This window comes from Salmo salar, chromosome 16, assembly GCF_965601325.2.
Source record: "Salmo salar chromosome 16, fSalSal1, whole genome shotgun sequence".
Lineage (NCBI taxonomy): Eukaryota > Metazoa > Chordata > Actinopteri > Salmoniformes > Salmonidae > Salmo > Salmo salar.
Window position 1 is genome coordinate 24,181,857 of NC_138306.1, and position 19,165 is coordinate 24,201,021.

General features: G+C 45.1%; 2 protein-coding genes across 3 annotated transcripts; one reads left to right on the top strand and one right to left on the bottom strand.

The window, feature by feature from the left end:
• Positions 1-713: 713 nt before the first annotated feature.
• LOC106573385 (dynein light chain roadblock-type 2) lies at positions 714-16,104 on the bottom strand. Of its 2 annotated transcripts, XM_014148399.2 has the most exons (4): positions 15,986-16,104; positions 1,607-1,682; positions 1,151-1,318; positions 714-979 (listed from the first exon to the last, which is right to left on the bottom strand). In XM_014148399.2, exons 1-4 carry the CDS (start codon positions 15,986-15,988, stop codon positions 936-938), a joined length of 291 nt encoding a protein of 96 aa, XP_014003874.1. In that variant the 5' UTR covers positions 15,989-16,104; the 3' UTR covers positions 714-935. The 2 variants fall into 2 exon arrangements, with proteins under 2 accessions (XP_014003874.1, XP_014003876.1); XM_014148401.2 differs by lacking the exon at positions 1,607-1,682 and having other exon boundaries at positions 15,986-16,103.
• A 63-nt stretch (positions 16,105-16,167) lies between these two features.
• LOC100196677 (26S proteasome non-ATPase regulatory subunit 7 like 2) lies at positions 16,168-19,024 on the top strand. The gene is made up of 8 exons (NM_001141706.1): positions 16,168-16,280; positions 16,734-16,825; positions 16,983-17,075; positions 17,184-17,281; positions 17,432-17,512; positions 17,652-17,743; positions 17,923-18,121; positions 18,240-19,024. The coding sequence occupies exons 1-8, from the start codon at positions 16,207-16,209 to the stop codon at positions 18,492-18,494; spliced, it is 984 nt and encodes a 327-aa protein (NP_001135178.1). The 5' UTR covers positions 16,168-16,206; the 3' UTR covers positions 18,495-19,024.
• The last annotated feature ends 141 nt before the right edge of the window (positions 19,025-19,165 follow it).

Consider the following 19,165-nt stretch of genomic DNA (forward strand, 5'->3'; position numbering starts at 1 on the left):
AAAATATATTAACTAAAGTAAACTATATATAATTAATTGGTGTGTGTAGTCAGTATTCAATCTTTGAGTGGTTATATGCATAGATGGTGATAATGAGGGGTGTTGCAGTGCCAAAACAAACAAAAATAAGTGTCTGCACTGAGAGTCTAAATGAATGGGGGAAAGGTGTATTTATCCCCGGGACACACCCTAGCCCAGGTGTGTCCCATTTCTCTGACAACCCTCCCGGCTCCGCCCACCGACATCCTATTAAGGAAAACGAGAGCAGAGAGAATTCGGCAGACAGTAGGTGGGTCGTCACAGCTGTAAGGTACACTGTAAGACATTTCTGTAATTTCAACAGTAAAACACTCTAGAATGCACAGTAAAATACCATAAATGTGTTAATGCTGTAGATTGCAATGCATTATGGGTGAAATGCAGAAAAATACTGGTATTAACTGTAATTGGAAGTTTGCTAGCGAACTCAATCAGGCCCCAGGAAGCTCTTTAGAACAAACAGTTGAATGAAAATGAAACATGTCTGATACGGCTGCTCAGTGGTTACTCTGACCATACACCACAGCTCTGTCTCTGACACATTGACCTTCCTCAGTTCCTCTACATTAACGCAGACTGAATCTGAATGACTTTATTCTATCTACCCTCCTTACATAGACTATATTCATATCAACATACAGGGGTGGGCACGGGACATAGGACATACACAATGCTCCAATTGTTATGACGTCCTTGTTTCTTTATTTTTATTTTTTATTAATGACAATGGCTAAGAAGGAGAATGAATAGAATAAGGAAAACATATTGCAGAGTGGAAAAAGAAGAAAATGCACAAAGCAAAATATGTGGTCCAGTCTAACAAAACATATATTCTTAAGAGACAAAGATCAGTGTGTGAGGAGCTACTGCCTGACTCTCACAGGAACCTCCTGGGGCTATTCACTAGGGTTCTGGATGACTATCAATAGATACTCCTTGTCTGGAAAAGAGAGGGGAGGAGAAACTGTAAAATCCCTAAATGTGTTTCATTACATTTTAAATATTAACAATGAATCAAATGATAAGCACAACATCAACATGTCAGATACATAGATGATCTTCATGTGGCTGGGCCTCCCTTGAGAACCTAAACCACCTCTGCTACACTCACCAGGTGCCACCATGATCTCATGCTTCTTGGAGCGGATGCGGAGGAAGGTCAGGTCGTTCTGAGGGTCGATGTCTCGGACTGTGCTCCTGGCTTTCATAGTGAGCTGGTGCAGCAGGCCAGCATACTGCACCGTGGTGGAGTTGTCTAAGGTAGTTCTGATTGGGATACCTAAGAAAGACCAAAACACAGCATCAACTTTATAACAGAGAAGTGATGAGACTCTTACTAATTAATTAGCTTGCTACATAAATTCAAATAGTATGTCTTTGACGCCCAGGGGCTACAGATGAAAATTATCAATCTAGCTAAATCTGGTACAATGGCATGTTGTACATGGTCCCTGACAAATAAAAGTAATCCTCATGTTGTGGCTATAGGTACAGCTCCTATAAGAGGATGTAAACATGGGATTGTAGAGAGGGAGGGATGCTGTTACTTCAGTGTTGTCTTGCTTACCCTCGGCATTAACAACTATTGTTCCAATTACACCTTTGTGAGTTTGAATTCTCTTTAGTGTCTCTTCGACTTCTGCCTGTTTATGGAAGAAAATAAAGTGTGTCAGTACAGCAGCTTTGCCTCACTTGGGCTCCCGAGTGGCACAGTGGTCTGAGGCACTGCATCTCAGTGCAAGAGGCGTCACTACAGTTCCTGGTTCGTATCCAGGCTGTATCACATCCGGCCGTGATTGGGAGTCCCATAGGGCTGCGCACAATTGGCTCAGCGTCGTCCGGGGTAGGCAGTCATTGTAAATAAGAATTTGTTCTTAACTGACTCACCTAGTTAAATAAAATGTTTTAAAAAGTCTGACCAAGACAGCAAAGCAGCTGATTAGCTCACATTAACTAGCTATTCCTACTGACAGCCAATAGCATAACTAACATTAGCTAGCTACACTATATTTACAAAGGTATGTGGACTTAGTGGATTCAAATGAGTGGATTTAGCTATTTCAGCCACACTAGTTGCTGAAAGGTGTAAAACATAGAGCACACAGCCATGCAATCTCCAGAGACAAACATTGGCAGTAGAACGGCATTACTGATAAGCTGTGACATTCAACGTGGCACCGTCATAGGATGCCACCTTTCCAACAAGTCAGTTCATCAAATTTCTGCCATGCTAAAGCTGCCCCAGTCAACTGTAAGTGCTGTTATTGTCATGTGGAAATGTCTAAGAGCAACAACGGCTCAGCCGCAAAGTGGTAGGCCACACAAGCTCACAGAACGGGACTGCCGAGTGCTGAAGTGCGTAGCGCGTAAAAATCATCTGTCCTCGGTTGCAACACTCACTACCGAGTTCCAAACTGCCTCAGCACAAGAACTGTTCGGGAGTTTCATGAAATGGGTTTCCGTGACCAAGTAGCCACACACAAGCCTAAGATCACCATGCACAATTCCAAGCGTCGGCTGGAGTGATGTAAAGCTTGAGGCCATTGGACTCTGGAACAGTGGAAACGTTTTCTCTGGAGTGATAAATCATGCTTCACCATCTGGCAGACCGACTGACAAGTCTGGGTTTGGCGCAAGCCAGGAGAATGCTACCTGTCTGAATGCATAGGGCCAACTGTAAAGCTTGGTGGAGGAGGAATAATGGTCTGAGGCTGTTTTCAAGGTTCGGGCTAGGCCCCTTAGTCCCAGTGAAGGGAAATCTTAAATGCTACAGCATACAATGACATTATCTACGATTCTGTGCTTCCAACTTTGTGGCAACAGTTTGGGGAAGGCCCTCTCCTGTTTCAGCATGACAATACCTGGGTGCACAAAGCGAGGTCCATACAGAAATGGTTTGTTGAGATCAGTGTGGAAGAACTTGAGTGGCCTGTACAGAGCCCTGACCTCAACCCCATCGAACACCTTTGGGATGAATTGGAACGCAGACTGCGAGCCAGGCCTAATCGCCCAACCTCACTAATGCTCTTCGGGCTGAATGGAAGCAAGTAACGCAGCAATGTTCCAACATCTAGTGGAAAGCCTTCCCAGAAGAGTGGAGACTGTTATAGCAGCAAAGGGGGGACCAACTCCATATTGATGCCCATGATTTTGGAATGAGATGTTCGACAAGCAGGTGTCCACACTTTTGGTCATGTAGTGTAGTTACTAACATTTATCTATCAAGCTATCGTTAAAGCGGCAATCAGCAGTTGAAACGATAACAAAGCAAATAGTTGAAAACCTCTCAAGCTCCTGTTCACCTGTCCTGAAGTTTCTGTTGCTGAAATACCCCACTATATGCCGAGGGAATTCACATGTGTTATTACCACAGTTGTTTGCATAACGCCACAATCACACACCAAGGCGGCACTCATCGAACTGTACAAGATCATTAGCCAGCAGAATCCTCTCCCCCGGGTTTCCCAAGTGGCCTAAGGCACTGCATATCAGTGCTAGAGGTGTCACTACAGACCCTGGTTCGATCCCGGGCTGTATCACAAACGGCCATGATCGGGAGTCCCATAGGGCGGTGCACAATTGGCCCAGTGTCGTTCGTGTTAGGGGCGGGTTTGGCCGGGGTAGGCCGTCATTTTGTAAAATAACAATTTGTTCTTAACTGACTAAAATAAAACCCTGCATCTTGTCGTGGGTGACTTTAACCAAGCCCGTTTTCTTCCTATCGCCAACGTGTATCCTTCCCTACAAGAGGATCCGCTGTGCTTGACCATGTATACATAAACATCTGTGACGCGTACAAAGCCATCCCCGACTTCGGCAAATCAGATCACGTCTCTCTCTTCCTACTCCCCGCCTACAAGCAGCAACGAGAGAGAGAGAGAGGAGAGAGAGGAGAGAGAGAGAGAGAGAGAGAGTAGTGAGGCGCTGGACAGGGGTAGACTCAATTCCGCAGGATTGTTTGGAGAATACTGATTGGAATATGTTCAAAGATTCATCCACCCAGGACTCATCCATCAACATTGAGGAATATATACTGCTCAAAAAAATAAAGGGAACACTTAAACAACACAATGTAACTCCAAGTCAATCACACTTCTGTGAAATCAAACTGTCCACTTAGGAAGCAACACTGATTGACAATACATTTCACATGCTGTTGTGCAAATGGAATAGACAACAGGTGGAAATTATAGGCAATTAGCAAGACACCCCCAATAATGGAGTGGTTCTGCAGGTGGTGACCACAGACCACTTCTCAGTTCCTATGCTTCCTGGCTGATGTTTTGGTCACTTTTGAATGCTGGCGGTGCTTTCACTCTAGTGGTAGCATGAGACGGAGTCTACAACCCACACAAGTGGCTCAGGTAGTGCAGCTCATCCAGGATGGCACATCAATGCGAGCTGTGGCAAGAAGGTTTGCTGTGTCTGTCAGCATAGTGTCCAGAGCATGGAGGCGCTACAAGGAGACAGGCCAGTACATCAGGAGACGTGGAGGAGGCCGTAGGAGGGCAACAACCCAGCAGCAGGACCGCTACCTCCGCCTTTGTGCAAGGAGGAGCAGGAGGAGCACTGCCAGAGCCCTGCAAAATGACCTCCAGCAGGCCACAAATGTGCACGTGTCTGCTCAAATGGTCAGAAACAGACTCCATGAGGGTGGTATGAGGGTCCGACGTCCACAGGTGTGGGTTGTGCTTACAGCCCAACACCGAGATTGGCAAATTTGCCACTGGCGCCCTGTGCTCTTCACAGATGAAAGCAGGTTCACACTGAGCACATGTGACAGACGTGACAGTCTGGAGACGCCGTGGAGAACGTTCTGCTGCCTGCAACAGCCTCCAGCATGACCGGTTTGGCGGTGGGTCAGTCATGGTGTGGGGTGGCATTTCTTTGGGGGGCCGCACAGCCCTCCATGTGCTCGCCAGAGGTAGCCTGACTGCCATTAGGTACCGAGATGAGATCCTCAGACCCCTTGTGAGACCAAATGCTGGTGCGGTTGGCCCTGGGTTCCTCTTAATGCAAGACAATGCTAGACCTCATGTGGCTGGAGTGTGTCAGCAGTTCCTGCAAGACGAAGGCATTGATGCTATGGACTGGCCCGCCCGTTCCCCAGACCTGAATCCAATTGAGCACATCTGGGACATCATGTCTCGCTCCATCCACCAATGCCACGTTGCACCACAGACTGTCCAGGAGTTGGCGGATGCTTTAGTTCAGGTCTGGGAGGAGATCCCTCAGGAGACCATCCGCCACCTCATCAGGAGCATGCCCAGGCGTTGTAGGGAGGTCATACAGGCACGTGGAGGCCACACACACTACTGAGCCTCATTTTGACTTGTTTTAAGGACATTACATCAAAGTTGGATCAGCTTGTAGTGTGGTTTTCCACTTTAATTTTGAGTGCGACTCCAAATCCAGACCTCCATGGGTTGATAAATTGGATTTACATTGATTATTTTTGTGTGATTTTGTTGTCAGCTCATTCAACTATGTAAGGAAAAAAGTATTTAATAAGATTATTTCTTTCATTCAGATCTAGGATGTGTTATTTTAGTGTTCCCTTTATTTTTTTGAGCAGTGTACATTGTCAGTCGCAGGCTTCATTAGAAAATATGTTGATGGCGTTGTACCCACAATAACAATCCAGACATACCAAAAACCCTGGATGAACGGAGCTATACGTACAATGCTGAGAGTCAGTACCGCAACATTCAATGTCAGTGAAACAAACTCGGATAACTTGGTGGCATGTGACGCATAAAAGGCAAGCAGGTACACGCTCTGCAAATCCATTAGGGACGCAAAAAGACAATACAGACTGATCGACAACTCCGACTTAAGTCGCATGTGGAAAGGAAAATCCCTCCCAGAAGAGCTTGGCCGCGTTCTCTGAGTGTGTGCTGGCGGTAAACTTCTCTGACATATTCAACCCGTCTCAGGCTGTAGTCCCCACCTGCTTAAGGAGACCACCATCGTCCCAGTGCCCAGGAAAAAGGTGACATGCCCAAATGACTATCGCCCCGTCACGCTCACCTCTGTCATCATGAAGTGCTTTGATAGGCTGGTCATGGCCCACCTCAAGGCCAGTATGCCAGGCACACTGGACCCACTCCAATTTGCCTACCGCTCCAACAGATCCACGGAAGATGCCATTTCCATCGCTATTCACACAGCAGTAACACATCTGGACAAGAGGAACATCTATGTGAGAGTGCTGTTCATTGACTACAGTTCAGAATTCAACACTACTGTTCCCTCCAAGCTCGACACCAAGCTCAGAGCCCTGGTTCTGGACACCATCCTCTGCAACTGGATCCTGGACTTCCAGACAGGCAGACCACAGTATGTGAGGACTGGCAACAACACCACCTCCAGACTGACTCTTAACATGCCGCCCCCCCCCCCCCAGGGGTGTGTCCTCAGCCTTCTGCTGTACTCCCTGTTCACCCATGACTGTGTGGCTTTGCACGACACCAACTCCATTATCAACTTTGCTGACGACACCCCGGTTGTAGGCCTGATAACCAACAACGATGAATCAGCCTACAGGGACTGGCATTGTCATAACAACCTCTCCCTCAACATCAGCAAAACAAAGGAGTTGAATGTTGACTTCAGGAAGCAGAGGGAACATGCCCTGATCCACATCAATGGGACTGTAGTAGAGAGTCACGAGATTTAAGTTCCTTGGAATTCACTTTACCGAGGACTTGTCATGGACCAACAACACCACCACTCTTGTCAAGAGGGTGCAACAGCATCTCTACTTTCTAAGGCGGCTGAAGAAATCCAGCATGTCGCCCCGGGTCCTCTCCAAATAGTACCACTGCACCATCGAGTGCGTCCTGACCGGTTGCATCACAGCCTGGTACGGGTATTGCTCCGTCCACGACCGCAAGATCCTCCAGCGGTTGGTGAAAATGGCCCAGAACATAACCACCCATCCAGGACCTCTACTTGAAACAGTATTTGAGGAAGGCACACAGCATTATCAAGGACACCACACCCCAGCCACGAGCTGTTCTCTCCCTTACCACCAGGCATACGGTATTGGAGCATGAGGTCTGATACCAACAGGCTGAGACAGTTTCTATTTACATGCCATCAGACTGCTGAACACTTGAACTGGACTGATCACCTGCTCTGATTTCCCGCACCTTAGCACACATCACAACTGCTGCTACTAGACTCGTTATACTGCTCAATTTATACACCTGCCCCCATCTCCCCCTTCCCAAATACATGTGTAAATATTGTACTATAAATTATACCTTCCTGTATTCAGACCCCTTTACTTTTTCCACATTTTGTTACGTTACAACCTGTTACACACAACACCCCATGATGACAAAGCAAAAACAGGTTTCGAAATTTTGGCTAATTTATAAAAATAAAACTGATTACATTTACTTAAGTATTCAGACCCTTTACTCTGTATTTTGTTGAAGCACCTTCGGCAACATTGCAGCCTCAACATTACAGCCTCAAGCTTGGCATGTCTGTATTTGGGGAGTTTCTCCAATTCTTCTCTGCAGATCCTCTCAAGCTCTGTCAGGTTGGATGGGGAGCATTGCTGCACAGATATTTTCAGTTCTCTCTAGCGATGTTCGATCGGGTTCAAGTCCGGGCTCTGGCTGGGCCACTCAAGGACATTCAGAGACGTGTCCTGAAGCCACTCCTGCGTTGTCTTGGCATTGTGCTTAGGGTTGTTGTCCTTTTGGAAGGTGAACTTTCACCTCAGTCTGAGCTCTCTGGAACTGGTTTTCATCAAGGACCTCTCTGTGTACTTTACTCTGTTCATCTTTGCCTCGATTGTGACTAGTCTCCCAGTCCCTGCCGTTGAAAAACATCCCCACAGCATGCCACCATCATGCTTCACCGTAGGGATGGTGCCAGGTTTCCTCCAGACGCGACACTTGGCATTCAGGCCAAAGAGTTCAATCTTGGTTTAATCAGACCAGATTATCTTGTTTCTCATGGTCTGAGAGTGTTTAGGTGCCTTTTGGCAAACTCAAGCGGTCTGCTCTGACATGCACTGTCAACTGTGGGACCTTATATAGACAGGTGTTAGCCTTTCCAAATCATGTCCAATCAATACCACAGGTGGACTCCAAGTTGTAGAAACACCAAGGAAGATCAATGGAAACAGGATGCACGTGAGGTCAATTTCAAGTCTCATAGCAAAGGGGTTGAATATTTATGTAAGTAAGGTATTTTTTATTTTCATAAATTTGCAAAAAAAATCTAACCTGTTTTCGCTTTGTCATTATGGTGTAGATTGCTTTAAAAAAAAGGCTGTAACATAACAAAATGTGGAAAAAGTCAAGGGGCCTGAATACTTTCCCAAGGCACTGTACATGCTAAAAATGTGTTATTCTACTGCAATTATGTTTATTCTTCTTTTTACTATTTCTTACTGTTGCATTCTTGTGAAGGAACCTGCAAGTAAACATTTTGTTGGACCATGTATACCATGTGTATTTCATACAAGGAGGCTAAACAGTGTTTGTTGACATTTACCTTCTTTACAAACATTGGCGTAAAACAATGTATTTTGGGCACTGGTGGGGGCGGCAGCATAGCCTAGTGGTTAGAGTGTTGGACTAGTGACAGAAAGGTTGCAAGTTCAAATATCCATGACAAGGTAGAAATCTGTCGTTCTAAATTGTCAGTTGAACTAAGCTCATGAGGCACTTAAGTCATATTCTTCAAAAATCAATAGGTACATTTAATTAATTTTTGTACAAAAATTGATGTAGCAACTGCTGATTTGCCTCTTTTTAAAGTGCAATGGGTTCATAGCCACGAGAAGTACAGGTACTGAAGGTGCTGCAACACCTCCTGGTAGTGTGATGGCAAAATTGCAAGAATTTGTGTTGCAATAAACTATTAAACCATTTTTCAATTGCATTATTGATATAAATTATACTATATTTATATATGGGCCCCATTCTGCTAGGAGAGCTCTCAGCTTTGTTTTTGTTTGTGATACGCTCTTATCTGTTGTGGGGGTTTGGCGCCGGACACAAGCTCTGCTGTATGATAGACAGTTTGCGTTAAGTCGGTTCTTTCTCGCTCCCTCTTCCCTCACCCTTGTGGTGGATATCAAGTGATCTAGAGTAATGCTCGCAAGTTCTCCACATAATTTTCTATTAGTTCAGAATTCTAAACTTGGTAAAAAGGGAATGGGAACAATATCAAATAAGGAACATGGCATTCTCTCGCCCTCGGTTCGCAGGCCTGCTCTTGCCTATGTCAAACATGTAGGTGTACTAGCCCATTAGTCTAGCAAGCAACACAGTGAGTGGTGCGTTCCACCAGCTGGTGCTGGATCGAGGTGAGTGCTTTTCTCCGCGATGGATCGCATTGCTGTCCATTTGCTCAGTTTTAATAGGCACAATCTTGGTAACAACACTCCTCTCGTTATTTCTCTCACACACCTGTTGTAATTATGCAATACAAAGAAATGTGCGCTCTGTTGACGATGGTATATTACTAGCTGGCGCGCAAGTTTAGTTTGGGGAAGCTTACAATTTATCCTACCGATCTGCGTGGCAATTTTGATTTTCATATGTGCATTCATTTAAATATTTTTTTGTCAAGTGGTTACAAATACAAATCGGAATTAAAATGATACATCTAAAAGTAAAAATTCCACTAATGCTAGAGGACCAGCCTCTGCTATATGGACACAATGATTGGTGGCTAAAGAAATGAACGCATGAAACAAAGAGAGAGAGCCTACGTCAATGTATCAGTAGGCCTATAATTGCCAACTAAGTAAAAATACATAAAGCCGACAAATAAAAACAGAAAATATCCTGATGAATGAAATGATTTGTGGACTACAGGAAAAGGAGAAAGACACAGCATTCTGCAGCGATACGCCATCCCATCTGGTTTGCACTTAGTCCCACTATCATTTGTTTTCAACAGGACAATGACCCAATACACTTCCAAGCTGCGTAAGGGCTATTTGACCAAGAAGGAGAGTGATGGAGTGCTGCATCAGATGACCTGGTCTCAACCCAATTGAGATGGTTTGGAATGAGTAAATACTTTAACACTTTTTTTTCTTAACTGCATTGTTGGTTAAGGGCTTGTAAGCATTTCACTGTTTAACAGTGAGAACGGTAGAATGGTGAACTTACTAAATGAAATGAGAGTTTGACTGTGTGATAATAGGTTGCTTCTTGTGTAAATATTTTCTGTCTGGATTTTAATGATTTGTATACCTGTTGTATTCAGCACGTGACAAATAAAATGCAGGTTCTTTCAAATAGCATTCATCTCTACTATTCATCTCCCTAGGCCTGTCTGCCTTTTCTATCGGTCTTGAGCTATCCCTAGTGAAGTCAACCATTGTAGCCTATCAAATCTGGGTCCAGCCCAATGACTGTATATATGAAGGTCCGGCCCGACGCTGTCGCTAGAGAACTTGCAACGTTGTATCAACGAGCCTGTTCCGAGCTCTGTTTCCAGCACCAGTGAGCTCGCGACAGACATAGCTGTTTTTGCACAAAGGGAAATGTGTTCATGTATTTTAAGACATCACCATTCGATATAGGCCTATGGGATCCTCAGAACATGACATTTTGCTCTTTCACACCGATGCCTGGTGATTATGAAGGGGGATAGTGTACAGTCATGGCCAAAAGTTTTGAGAATGACACAAATATTAATTTCCACAAAGTTTGCTGCTTCAGTGTCTTTAGATATTTTTGTTAGATGTTACTATGGAATACCCCCTCCCGGATACGCACCAGGTTGTAAGCGCTCCTGAGATCACAATTTTGTGAAGAAGCGCGCCCCGTGCATTGACTCGATCGCACTGGCGATGAGAGGCAGCGGGTAGCTGTACCTCACAGTGATCTGATTGATACCCCGATAGTCAATACACGGGTGCAGACCTCCATCCTTCTTCTTCACAAAAAAGAAACTTGGAGGCAGGTGAAGTGGAGGGCCGAATGTATCCCTGCCCCAGGGATTGGGAGACATATGTTTCCATAGCCTCCGTCTCCTCCTGTGAGAGCGGATACATGTGACTCCTGGAAAGTGCTGGGGTGGTAATTGAGTCGCCCTCTTCTTACAGAAGAGCGAGAGCCAAATCGGCATATTCTGAGGAGATGCGCACGGTGGAGACCTGGTCTGGACTTTCCACCGTAGTCGCACCGATGGAAACCCCTACACACCTCCCTGAGCACTTTTGTGACCACCCCTTGAGAGCCCTCTGTTGCCACGAAACGGTCAATAAAATTCCCAGCTGCGCCTGAATCTACGAGCGCCTTATCCTGGGAATGCGGGGAAAACTCAGGAAATGTAATAAACATATACATGTGAGCAACAAGGGGCTCTGGGTGAGCCTGGTGCCGACTCACCTGGGGTGACACGATAGTGCCCTGCCTGCTGCCTTGACTCCCTGAGGAACCCCCCCCCCCCCCCAGCACCGACCAGCAGTGTGCCCTCTGCGGCCACAGACGGTGCAGGGAATGACCCCTCCTCCGGTCACCCTAATCACACCACTTCCCAGCTCCATGGGCGTTGGAGCGGAGTTGCTGGGGGATGGAACTGACAGGCCCCGATCCGGACATCAGCGGGTAGCCAGCAGGTTGTCCAGCCGGATGGACAGGTCCACCAGCTGGTCCAACGTGAGGGTGATGTCTCAGCAGGCCAACTCCCGACGGATATCCTCGCAAAGTCTGCACCGGTAGTGATCGATCAGGGCCCTGTCGTTCCATCCCGCGCGGGCGGCCAGGATCCGGAAGTCCAAAGCGAAATCCTGCGCGCTCCTCGTCCCCTGCCTCAGGTGGAACAGACGTTCACCTGCCGCTCGACCCTCAGGCGGGTGGTCGAAAACTGCCCGAAAGCGGCGGGTGAACTCTGCGTAATGGTCCAAAGCCGCGTCTCCCACACTCCATACGGCATTGGCCCCCTCCATGGCTTTGCCTGAAGGAGCCGGGTGGACGGCCGCCAGGTAGAGTTCCAGCTGGAGTAGGAACCCCTGGCATCCGGCAGCCGTCCCATCATACTCCCTCGGGAGCGCGAGCCGAATCCCGCTGGAACCGGGTGAAGGAGGGGTGGACAGTGGGGCCTGCTGTAATGAGGCTGGTGGAGGCGTTGGAAGACCTCCTTCTCTGTCCCATCTATCCATCGTCTGCAGCACGCGATTCATGGCGGTGCCCAGACGTTGCAACATGGTCGCGTGCTGCTGGACGCGCTCCTCGACTGCCAAAGGGGGGCCGTCTGCTCCTGCTGACTCCATTTGGTGGTGAGTGATTCTGTAATGCGTCTGTGTGTAGCTGGTGTAGATGAGTCAGGCAAAGGACAGCAGATATGAGTAATGTACGCAATTTTACTCAACAATAATCACAATACACGTCAAATAAATCCAAGGCCACAATAACGGACCGCAATATAATCACTCACAAACAAACATGGGGGAACAGAGGGTTAAATAATGAACAAGTAATTGGGGGATTGAAACCAGGTGTGTAAGACAAGGACAAAACAAATGGAAAATAAAAAGTGGATCGGCGATGGCTAGAAGGCCGGTGACGTCGACCACTGAACACCGCCCGAACAAGGAGAGGGACCGACTTCGGCGGAAGTCGTGACAGCAGTGTTGACCCTTCTTTTTCAAGACCTCTGCAATCCACCCTGGCATGCTGTCAATTAACTTCTGGGCCACATCCTGACTGATGGCAGCCCATTCTTGCATAATCAATGCTTGGAGTTTGTCAGAATTTGTGGGGTTTTGTTTGTCCACCCGCCTCTTGAGGATTGACTACAAGTTCTCAATGGGATTAAGGTCTGGGGAGTTTCCTGGCCATGGACCCAAAATATCGATGTTTTGTTCCCCGAGCCACTTAGTTATCACTTTTGCATTATGGCAAGGTGCTCCATCATGCTGGAAAAGGTATTGTTTGTCACCAAACTGTTCCTGGATGGTTGGGAGAAGTTGCTCTCAGAGGATGTGTTGGTACCATTCTTTATTAATAGCTGTGTTCTTAGGCAAAATTGTGAGTGAGCCCACTCCCTTGGCTGAGAAGCAACCCCACACATGAATGGCCTCAGGATGCTTTACTGTTGGCATGACACAGGACTGATGGTAGCTCTCACTTTGTCTTCTCCGGACAAGCTTTTTTCTGGATTCCCCAAACAATCGGACAAGGGATTCATCAGAGAAAATGACTTTACCCCAGTCCTCAGCAGTCCAATCCCTGTACCTTTTGCAGAATATCAGTCTGTCCCTGATGTTTTTCCTGGAGAGAAGTGGCTTCTTTGCTGACCTTCTTGACACCAGGCCATCCTCAAAGTCTTCACCTCACTGTGCGTGCAGATGCACTCACACCTGCCTGCTGCCATTTCTGAGCAAGCTCTGTACTGGTGGTGCCCCGATCCCGCAGCTGAATCAACTTTAGGAGACGGTCCTGGCGCATGCTGGACTTTCTTGGGCGCCCTGAAGCCTTCTTCACAACAATTGAACCGCTCTCCTTGAAGTTCTTGATGATCCGATAAATGGTTGCTTTAGGTGCAATCTTACTGGCAGCAATATCCTTGCCTGTGAAGCCCTTTTTGTGCAAAGCAATGATGACGGCACGTTTCCTTGCAGTTAACCATGATTGACAGAGGAAGAACAATGATTCCAAGCACCACCCTCCTTTTGAAGCTTCCAGTATGTTATTCGAACTCAATCAGCATGACAGAGTGATCTCCAGCCTTGTCCTCGTCAACACTCACACCTGTGTTAATGAGAGAATCACTGACATGTCAGCTGGTCCTTTTGTGGCAGGGCTGAAATGCAGTGGAAATGTTTTTGGGGGATTCAGTTCATTTGGATGGCAAAGAGGGACTTTGTAATTAATTGCAAATCATCTGATCACTCTTCATAACATTCTGGAGTATATGCAAATTGCCATCATACAAACTGAGGCAGCAGACTTTGTGAAAATTTATATTTGTGTCATTCTCAAAACTTTTGGCCACGACTATATGAAAGATTTTTCAAATACTGGGAGGAACTATTATCATTCACAATGGATTAAAAAAGGTAGAGGAAAAATTGACTGAAGTTCACCTTATTACTGGTGATAAGACAACAAGAAATCCCCAAATGGGCACTTTCCTACATTTGTGTGCAGCAGGCCAGTTAGCCTTCTATGCATGCTCAGGTGTAGAAGTAGGACAGAGAAACCACACATTCTCATTTGGAGTGCTCAAAAGAAAATACAATGAAAAAAATTGATGGTGTGAAATAAACCAAAACAAGTTTCTCACAAGTGTAACAGGTTGTGTACTCTGCGAACACTGTTTCCACTCTGAGAATGGTAAATGACTATAGGCCTAATTAATCCATGCATTAACAAATGTATGTAACCAAATGGGGATTAAGGGTAAATGTACTATTGTTGACATATGTAACGGGGAATTGACAAAAATAAAGGGCAAACAAGACAAAACAATGAATTTTCGAGAATTAGTGGGAGACAGCTCAGCGCATTGTGTAGGGTGTTCACTCACTGCTGTACAATGTAGAGAAAAACAGTGTAGAGAAAAACAGGGCAAATTCAAGAGGTTGCTACAAAATTAATGTCAAGTTAGTTTTCTTTGCCCCATGTCATTATAAATTACATAATTGTTCTCTACAATATTATAGCCTTAATGTACTTGACAGTGTTGATTAAATAAGAACGTTAATTTGCTAGTTTAGACTGCACTGCTCTTGGTTGTATCTCTTCTATATTTGGCATTGTGAGGTGGTACCGTTTAGGAGGTGTTTCCGCTCAGTGGACCAAACAAAATCAACTTGATACCTTCGTAATTTCCACCTCCAGATCTTGGCTTTCATTGCCTATATTGGTAATCAATCTACATGGATAGACATTTCTATGACGATTATAAAGGGAAAGACTCAAAATACACAAAGAAAACAGGAACAGATTGTCTTCGGGTAGGATGGATACTGAAATTCAGTCTCTTAGCATTGTAAAGAAATATATTTAGTCCCCATTTAGTTTTGTATTCAACGGATTTCATTTAGAAAAAGCCCATGTTTTTACTCACGAACCTGTGATGACATTACATTCACATGCTAAATTCTCAGAGTAAATCGTCTAACATTTTAACCATATATGGTAGAGGCATGGGGTTTGGACTATTGTTTTTCTGATGGAATTCTCTATTGGATGGATAAACCATTTGTATAAACCTTCAATCATTTTATGGGTGAACGCCGTACATTCTGGAGAGCTGAGAGCATTCTGGAGAGAGACATGCCAATATATTCGCCACACACCCCTCCCCTTCTTGTCTCAACATTTAAAAAAAAAAAAAAGTGTTCTTATTAAACTGACTTGCCTAGTTAAATAAAGGTTAAATTTAAGAACAAATTCTTATTTACAATGTCAGCCTACCCCGGCCAAACCCAGACAACGCTGGGCCAATTGTGCACCTCCCGATGGGACTTGCAATCACAGCCAGATACAGCCTGGATTCGAACCCGGGACTGTAGTGACGCCTCTTGCACTGAGATGCAGTGCCTTAGACCGCTGCGCTACTCGGGAGCCCAAGAGGCATTTTCACTGACAGCCACATCTCAATAATCAGCTTGGCCTATTGACATGCCCTCTGCCCAAATTGAGGTCTTCACAACTAGGCATATAGACCTACATGCTTGTGATTTAAAACAAGCCACAGCTTTAAAATAAGCTAATGATCCTCTGTGGCTAAGTCACACTCTCTGGTGACATACTTTCTGTGATTGTATTTACTTCCTCGGCACCCTACTCAAAACATCTTCCTGCGGCTATGAATGGATTGGTAATGACATCAGTCATCACTATTTGGTGTTCGGCCTGCCTGCACGTAACACTCCCTTTACATAACTATTATTGAACTAGCTAACTACATGAGACAAAACATTTCATGTTAATGAAATAATTATTTTTACCATATTTGCAGGTGCTGACTAACATTAGCTGTCAAATCAATGTTGTTGTAGTCTAGCAAACAGCTTCCAAAGTTATTCCTTCTACACTACCGTCGCGTTTTATTCAGTTGTTATGTTGCTACGTAGAAACGGAAGTAGCTACGATTCGACAGGAAGTAGCTACCTAGCTAGACAGCTAGCATCACAGAATTTGGTTGCATCCTCAAACACTTCACATAAAAATGCCGGAGTTAGCGGTAGAAAATGTGGTTGTCCATCCACTGGTGTTGCTCAGCGTGGTGGATCATTTTAATAGGTATGTCATTAATAATATAACTGTTTCCAAATCCTAGCAATTCGTTACATCTTTACTAACTTGCTACTTTTTGTACTAGATGATGTTGCAGCCAGGCCTAGCTAGGTTAGCTGGCCAGCTAACCCTGCTGAGTCAGAAACTCATATGAAGCTGTGTATTTGTTAGCCATGACAGTAGCATAGCTAACTAGTTCATTTTGGCTAGTAAATTGTATGTACAGGCCACTCACTACCTATTAGTATTAGCAAGTAACAACTGATTTCTAAATAATGGAACAATTGAAAAACAATCAGTCAGTTTCGTAGAGCACAACGTCATTATGTATCAGGGTAGCTAACTTATCTAGTGTCGGGGTAAAAGTAGTTATTTTGACTTTAGTCTTAGAGGAAATGTTAGATTTCCTCCAAGACATCCTATGGTATTGATTGTGTAAATGTTATGATGTTTTTACAGAATAGGGAAAGTAGGCAACCAGAAGCGAGTAGTGGGTGTTCTCCTCGGCTCTTGGCATAAGAAAGTCCTTGATGTGTCCAACAGCTTTGCAGGTGAGTTCTTCTCCTTTAATCTTGTAACGTTACTAAAATAACCTGTTATGTCATGTGGCTAGTTTATAACATTTGTGACGGCAGTGTAATTATGATGACAAAATGTTTAGCTATATAAGCCTGTAGTTGGAGCCAATATTGATTGGATTTTTTCCAGTGCCATTTGATGAGGATGACAAGGATGATTCAGTGTGGTTCCTGGATCATGACTACTTGGAGAATATGTACAGCATGTTCAAGAAAGTCAATGGTGAGAACACACTATACATTGGTACATTTTAACTATATAAATTCAGTCTCATTGACTTCTACAGTCATCCTATAAGATTATCAAACCTTTCCCTTCTCTTCTATCCAGCCAGAGAGAGGATAGTGGGCTGGTATCACACAGGTCCTAAACTACATAAGAATGACATTGCCATCAATGAACTCATCAAGCAATACTGCACCAATTCAGTAAGTGCTTTCAACCCTGTCAATATTCCACATTAATAAATACCAGTAAGACATATGTTCCATCTCCTGTTGAAATTATGAAATGGTATTGATAATGCAGCAGAGAATTTAACAATGACTGTGTTTTGTATGGGACTTTCTCCCTCTCAGGTATTAGTGATAATTGATGTGAAGCCTAAGGACCTGGGCCTGCCAACAGAAGCCTACTTTTCTGTGGAGGAAATACATGATGTAAGTGGAGCATAGACTTGTATGAGCCTAACTGACAAAATCAGTCTAACCCTGGACCAGCCAACACTGAGGTCTCTGGGCTGATTTTGGACTAGACATACAAGTGATCACACAAGTTCTTGTTACTTTACTTCTCCAGGACGGCACTCCGACCTCCAAGACGTTTGAACATGTGACCAGTGAGATCGGAGCAGAGGAAGCAGAGGAGGTGGGCGTGGAGCACTTGCTCAGGTAGGCATGATCTTTTAACTGGACCACACACACACACACGTTCCACATACCCATCTTTCTTTCTCTTTTACTCACACGTACAATAAAGCATTTCAGGGAGTCGTCTGACTTCCAGTTTAACGCCACACTGAATTCTACATCCTTTTCTATTCTCCTTTGATATATTCTCGTGTCCACAGAGACATCAAGGACACAACAGTGGGTACTCTGTCTCAGCGGATCACCAACCAGGTACATGGCCTGAAGGGACTCAACTCCAAGCTGCTGGACATCAGGTCTTACCTGGAGAGAGTGGCTGCAGGCAAGCTTCCCATCAACCACCAAATCGTTTACCATTTACAGGACGTCTTCAACCTGCTTCCCGACGTCAACCTACTGGTATGATGGGGTGTGATTCCTTGTTGTGCTGTATACAGATTCCTTGTTGTGCTGATCAAATCCGCTGTTTAGTTAATCATAATTCACAATGCCCTAATCCTGCCACTTCTCCATGCAGGAGTTCACTAAGGCCTTCTACCTAAAGACCAATGACCAGATGCTGGTGGTTTACCTGGCTTCCCTTATCCGCTCAGTGGTGGCTCTCCACAACCTCATCAACAACAAGATCTCCAACCGTGACGCAGAGCGGAAGGAGGGACAGGAGAAAGAAGAGGGCAAGAAGGAGAAGAAAGAGGACAAGGAGAAGAAGGACGAGAAAGAGAAGGAGAAGGGCGACTCCTCATCCAAGAAAGATGAGAAGAAGAAAAAATAACTGCACACTATTTTGGTGTGTGTCTTATAAACCACCCTATTCCCCTGGATAGTGCACTACTTTTGGCCTGAGCTACATGTCTGTGTATATGGTCTAGCAAAAAGTAGTGCTCTATATGGTGTCATTTGAGACTTTGTCATATCTGGCATAATAACTGTAGTGCTGAGGGTGAGAGGATGGTTATGTGTATTGGATGTTCTCTACAATGAGAATGTTTGTTCTGCACTGTCCGGGCTGCGTTCAGTAGGGCACAACGTTAAGGAACGCTCAGATAGAAATGCATATTGTAGAACCGACATGCCTCTGATGTGAGCAATCACATCAGCTCTATTCTGTTACTTCTATCGGTAACGTTCAGTAAATTCCCCCCTCCTGAATGTGACCCTGGTGGTGTGTGTCTCGTATGCGTGTATGTATGTATGTACGTACGTACAGAGACACACAATTGCCTGGGAGCTCTTATCTTTCGTATGGTGAAAAGGAACATTACATTTCTGTATCACTCATTAAAGTGGGGTCCTATTAAATAATTTTATGTTTCCAATTGGCAAATGTATATTTTTTGTTCCTTGGATGTGTTTTGTACTGTATAATATGTAATGTCATAGAAGCACACGGAGGAGAATTGTGATGTTAAGCTGCCTCCTCTGCAGTCATGCCAGGCATTTGTG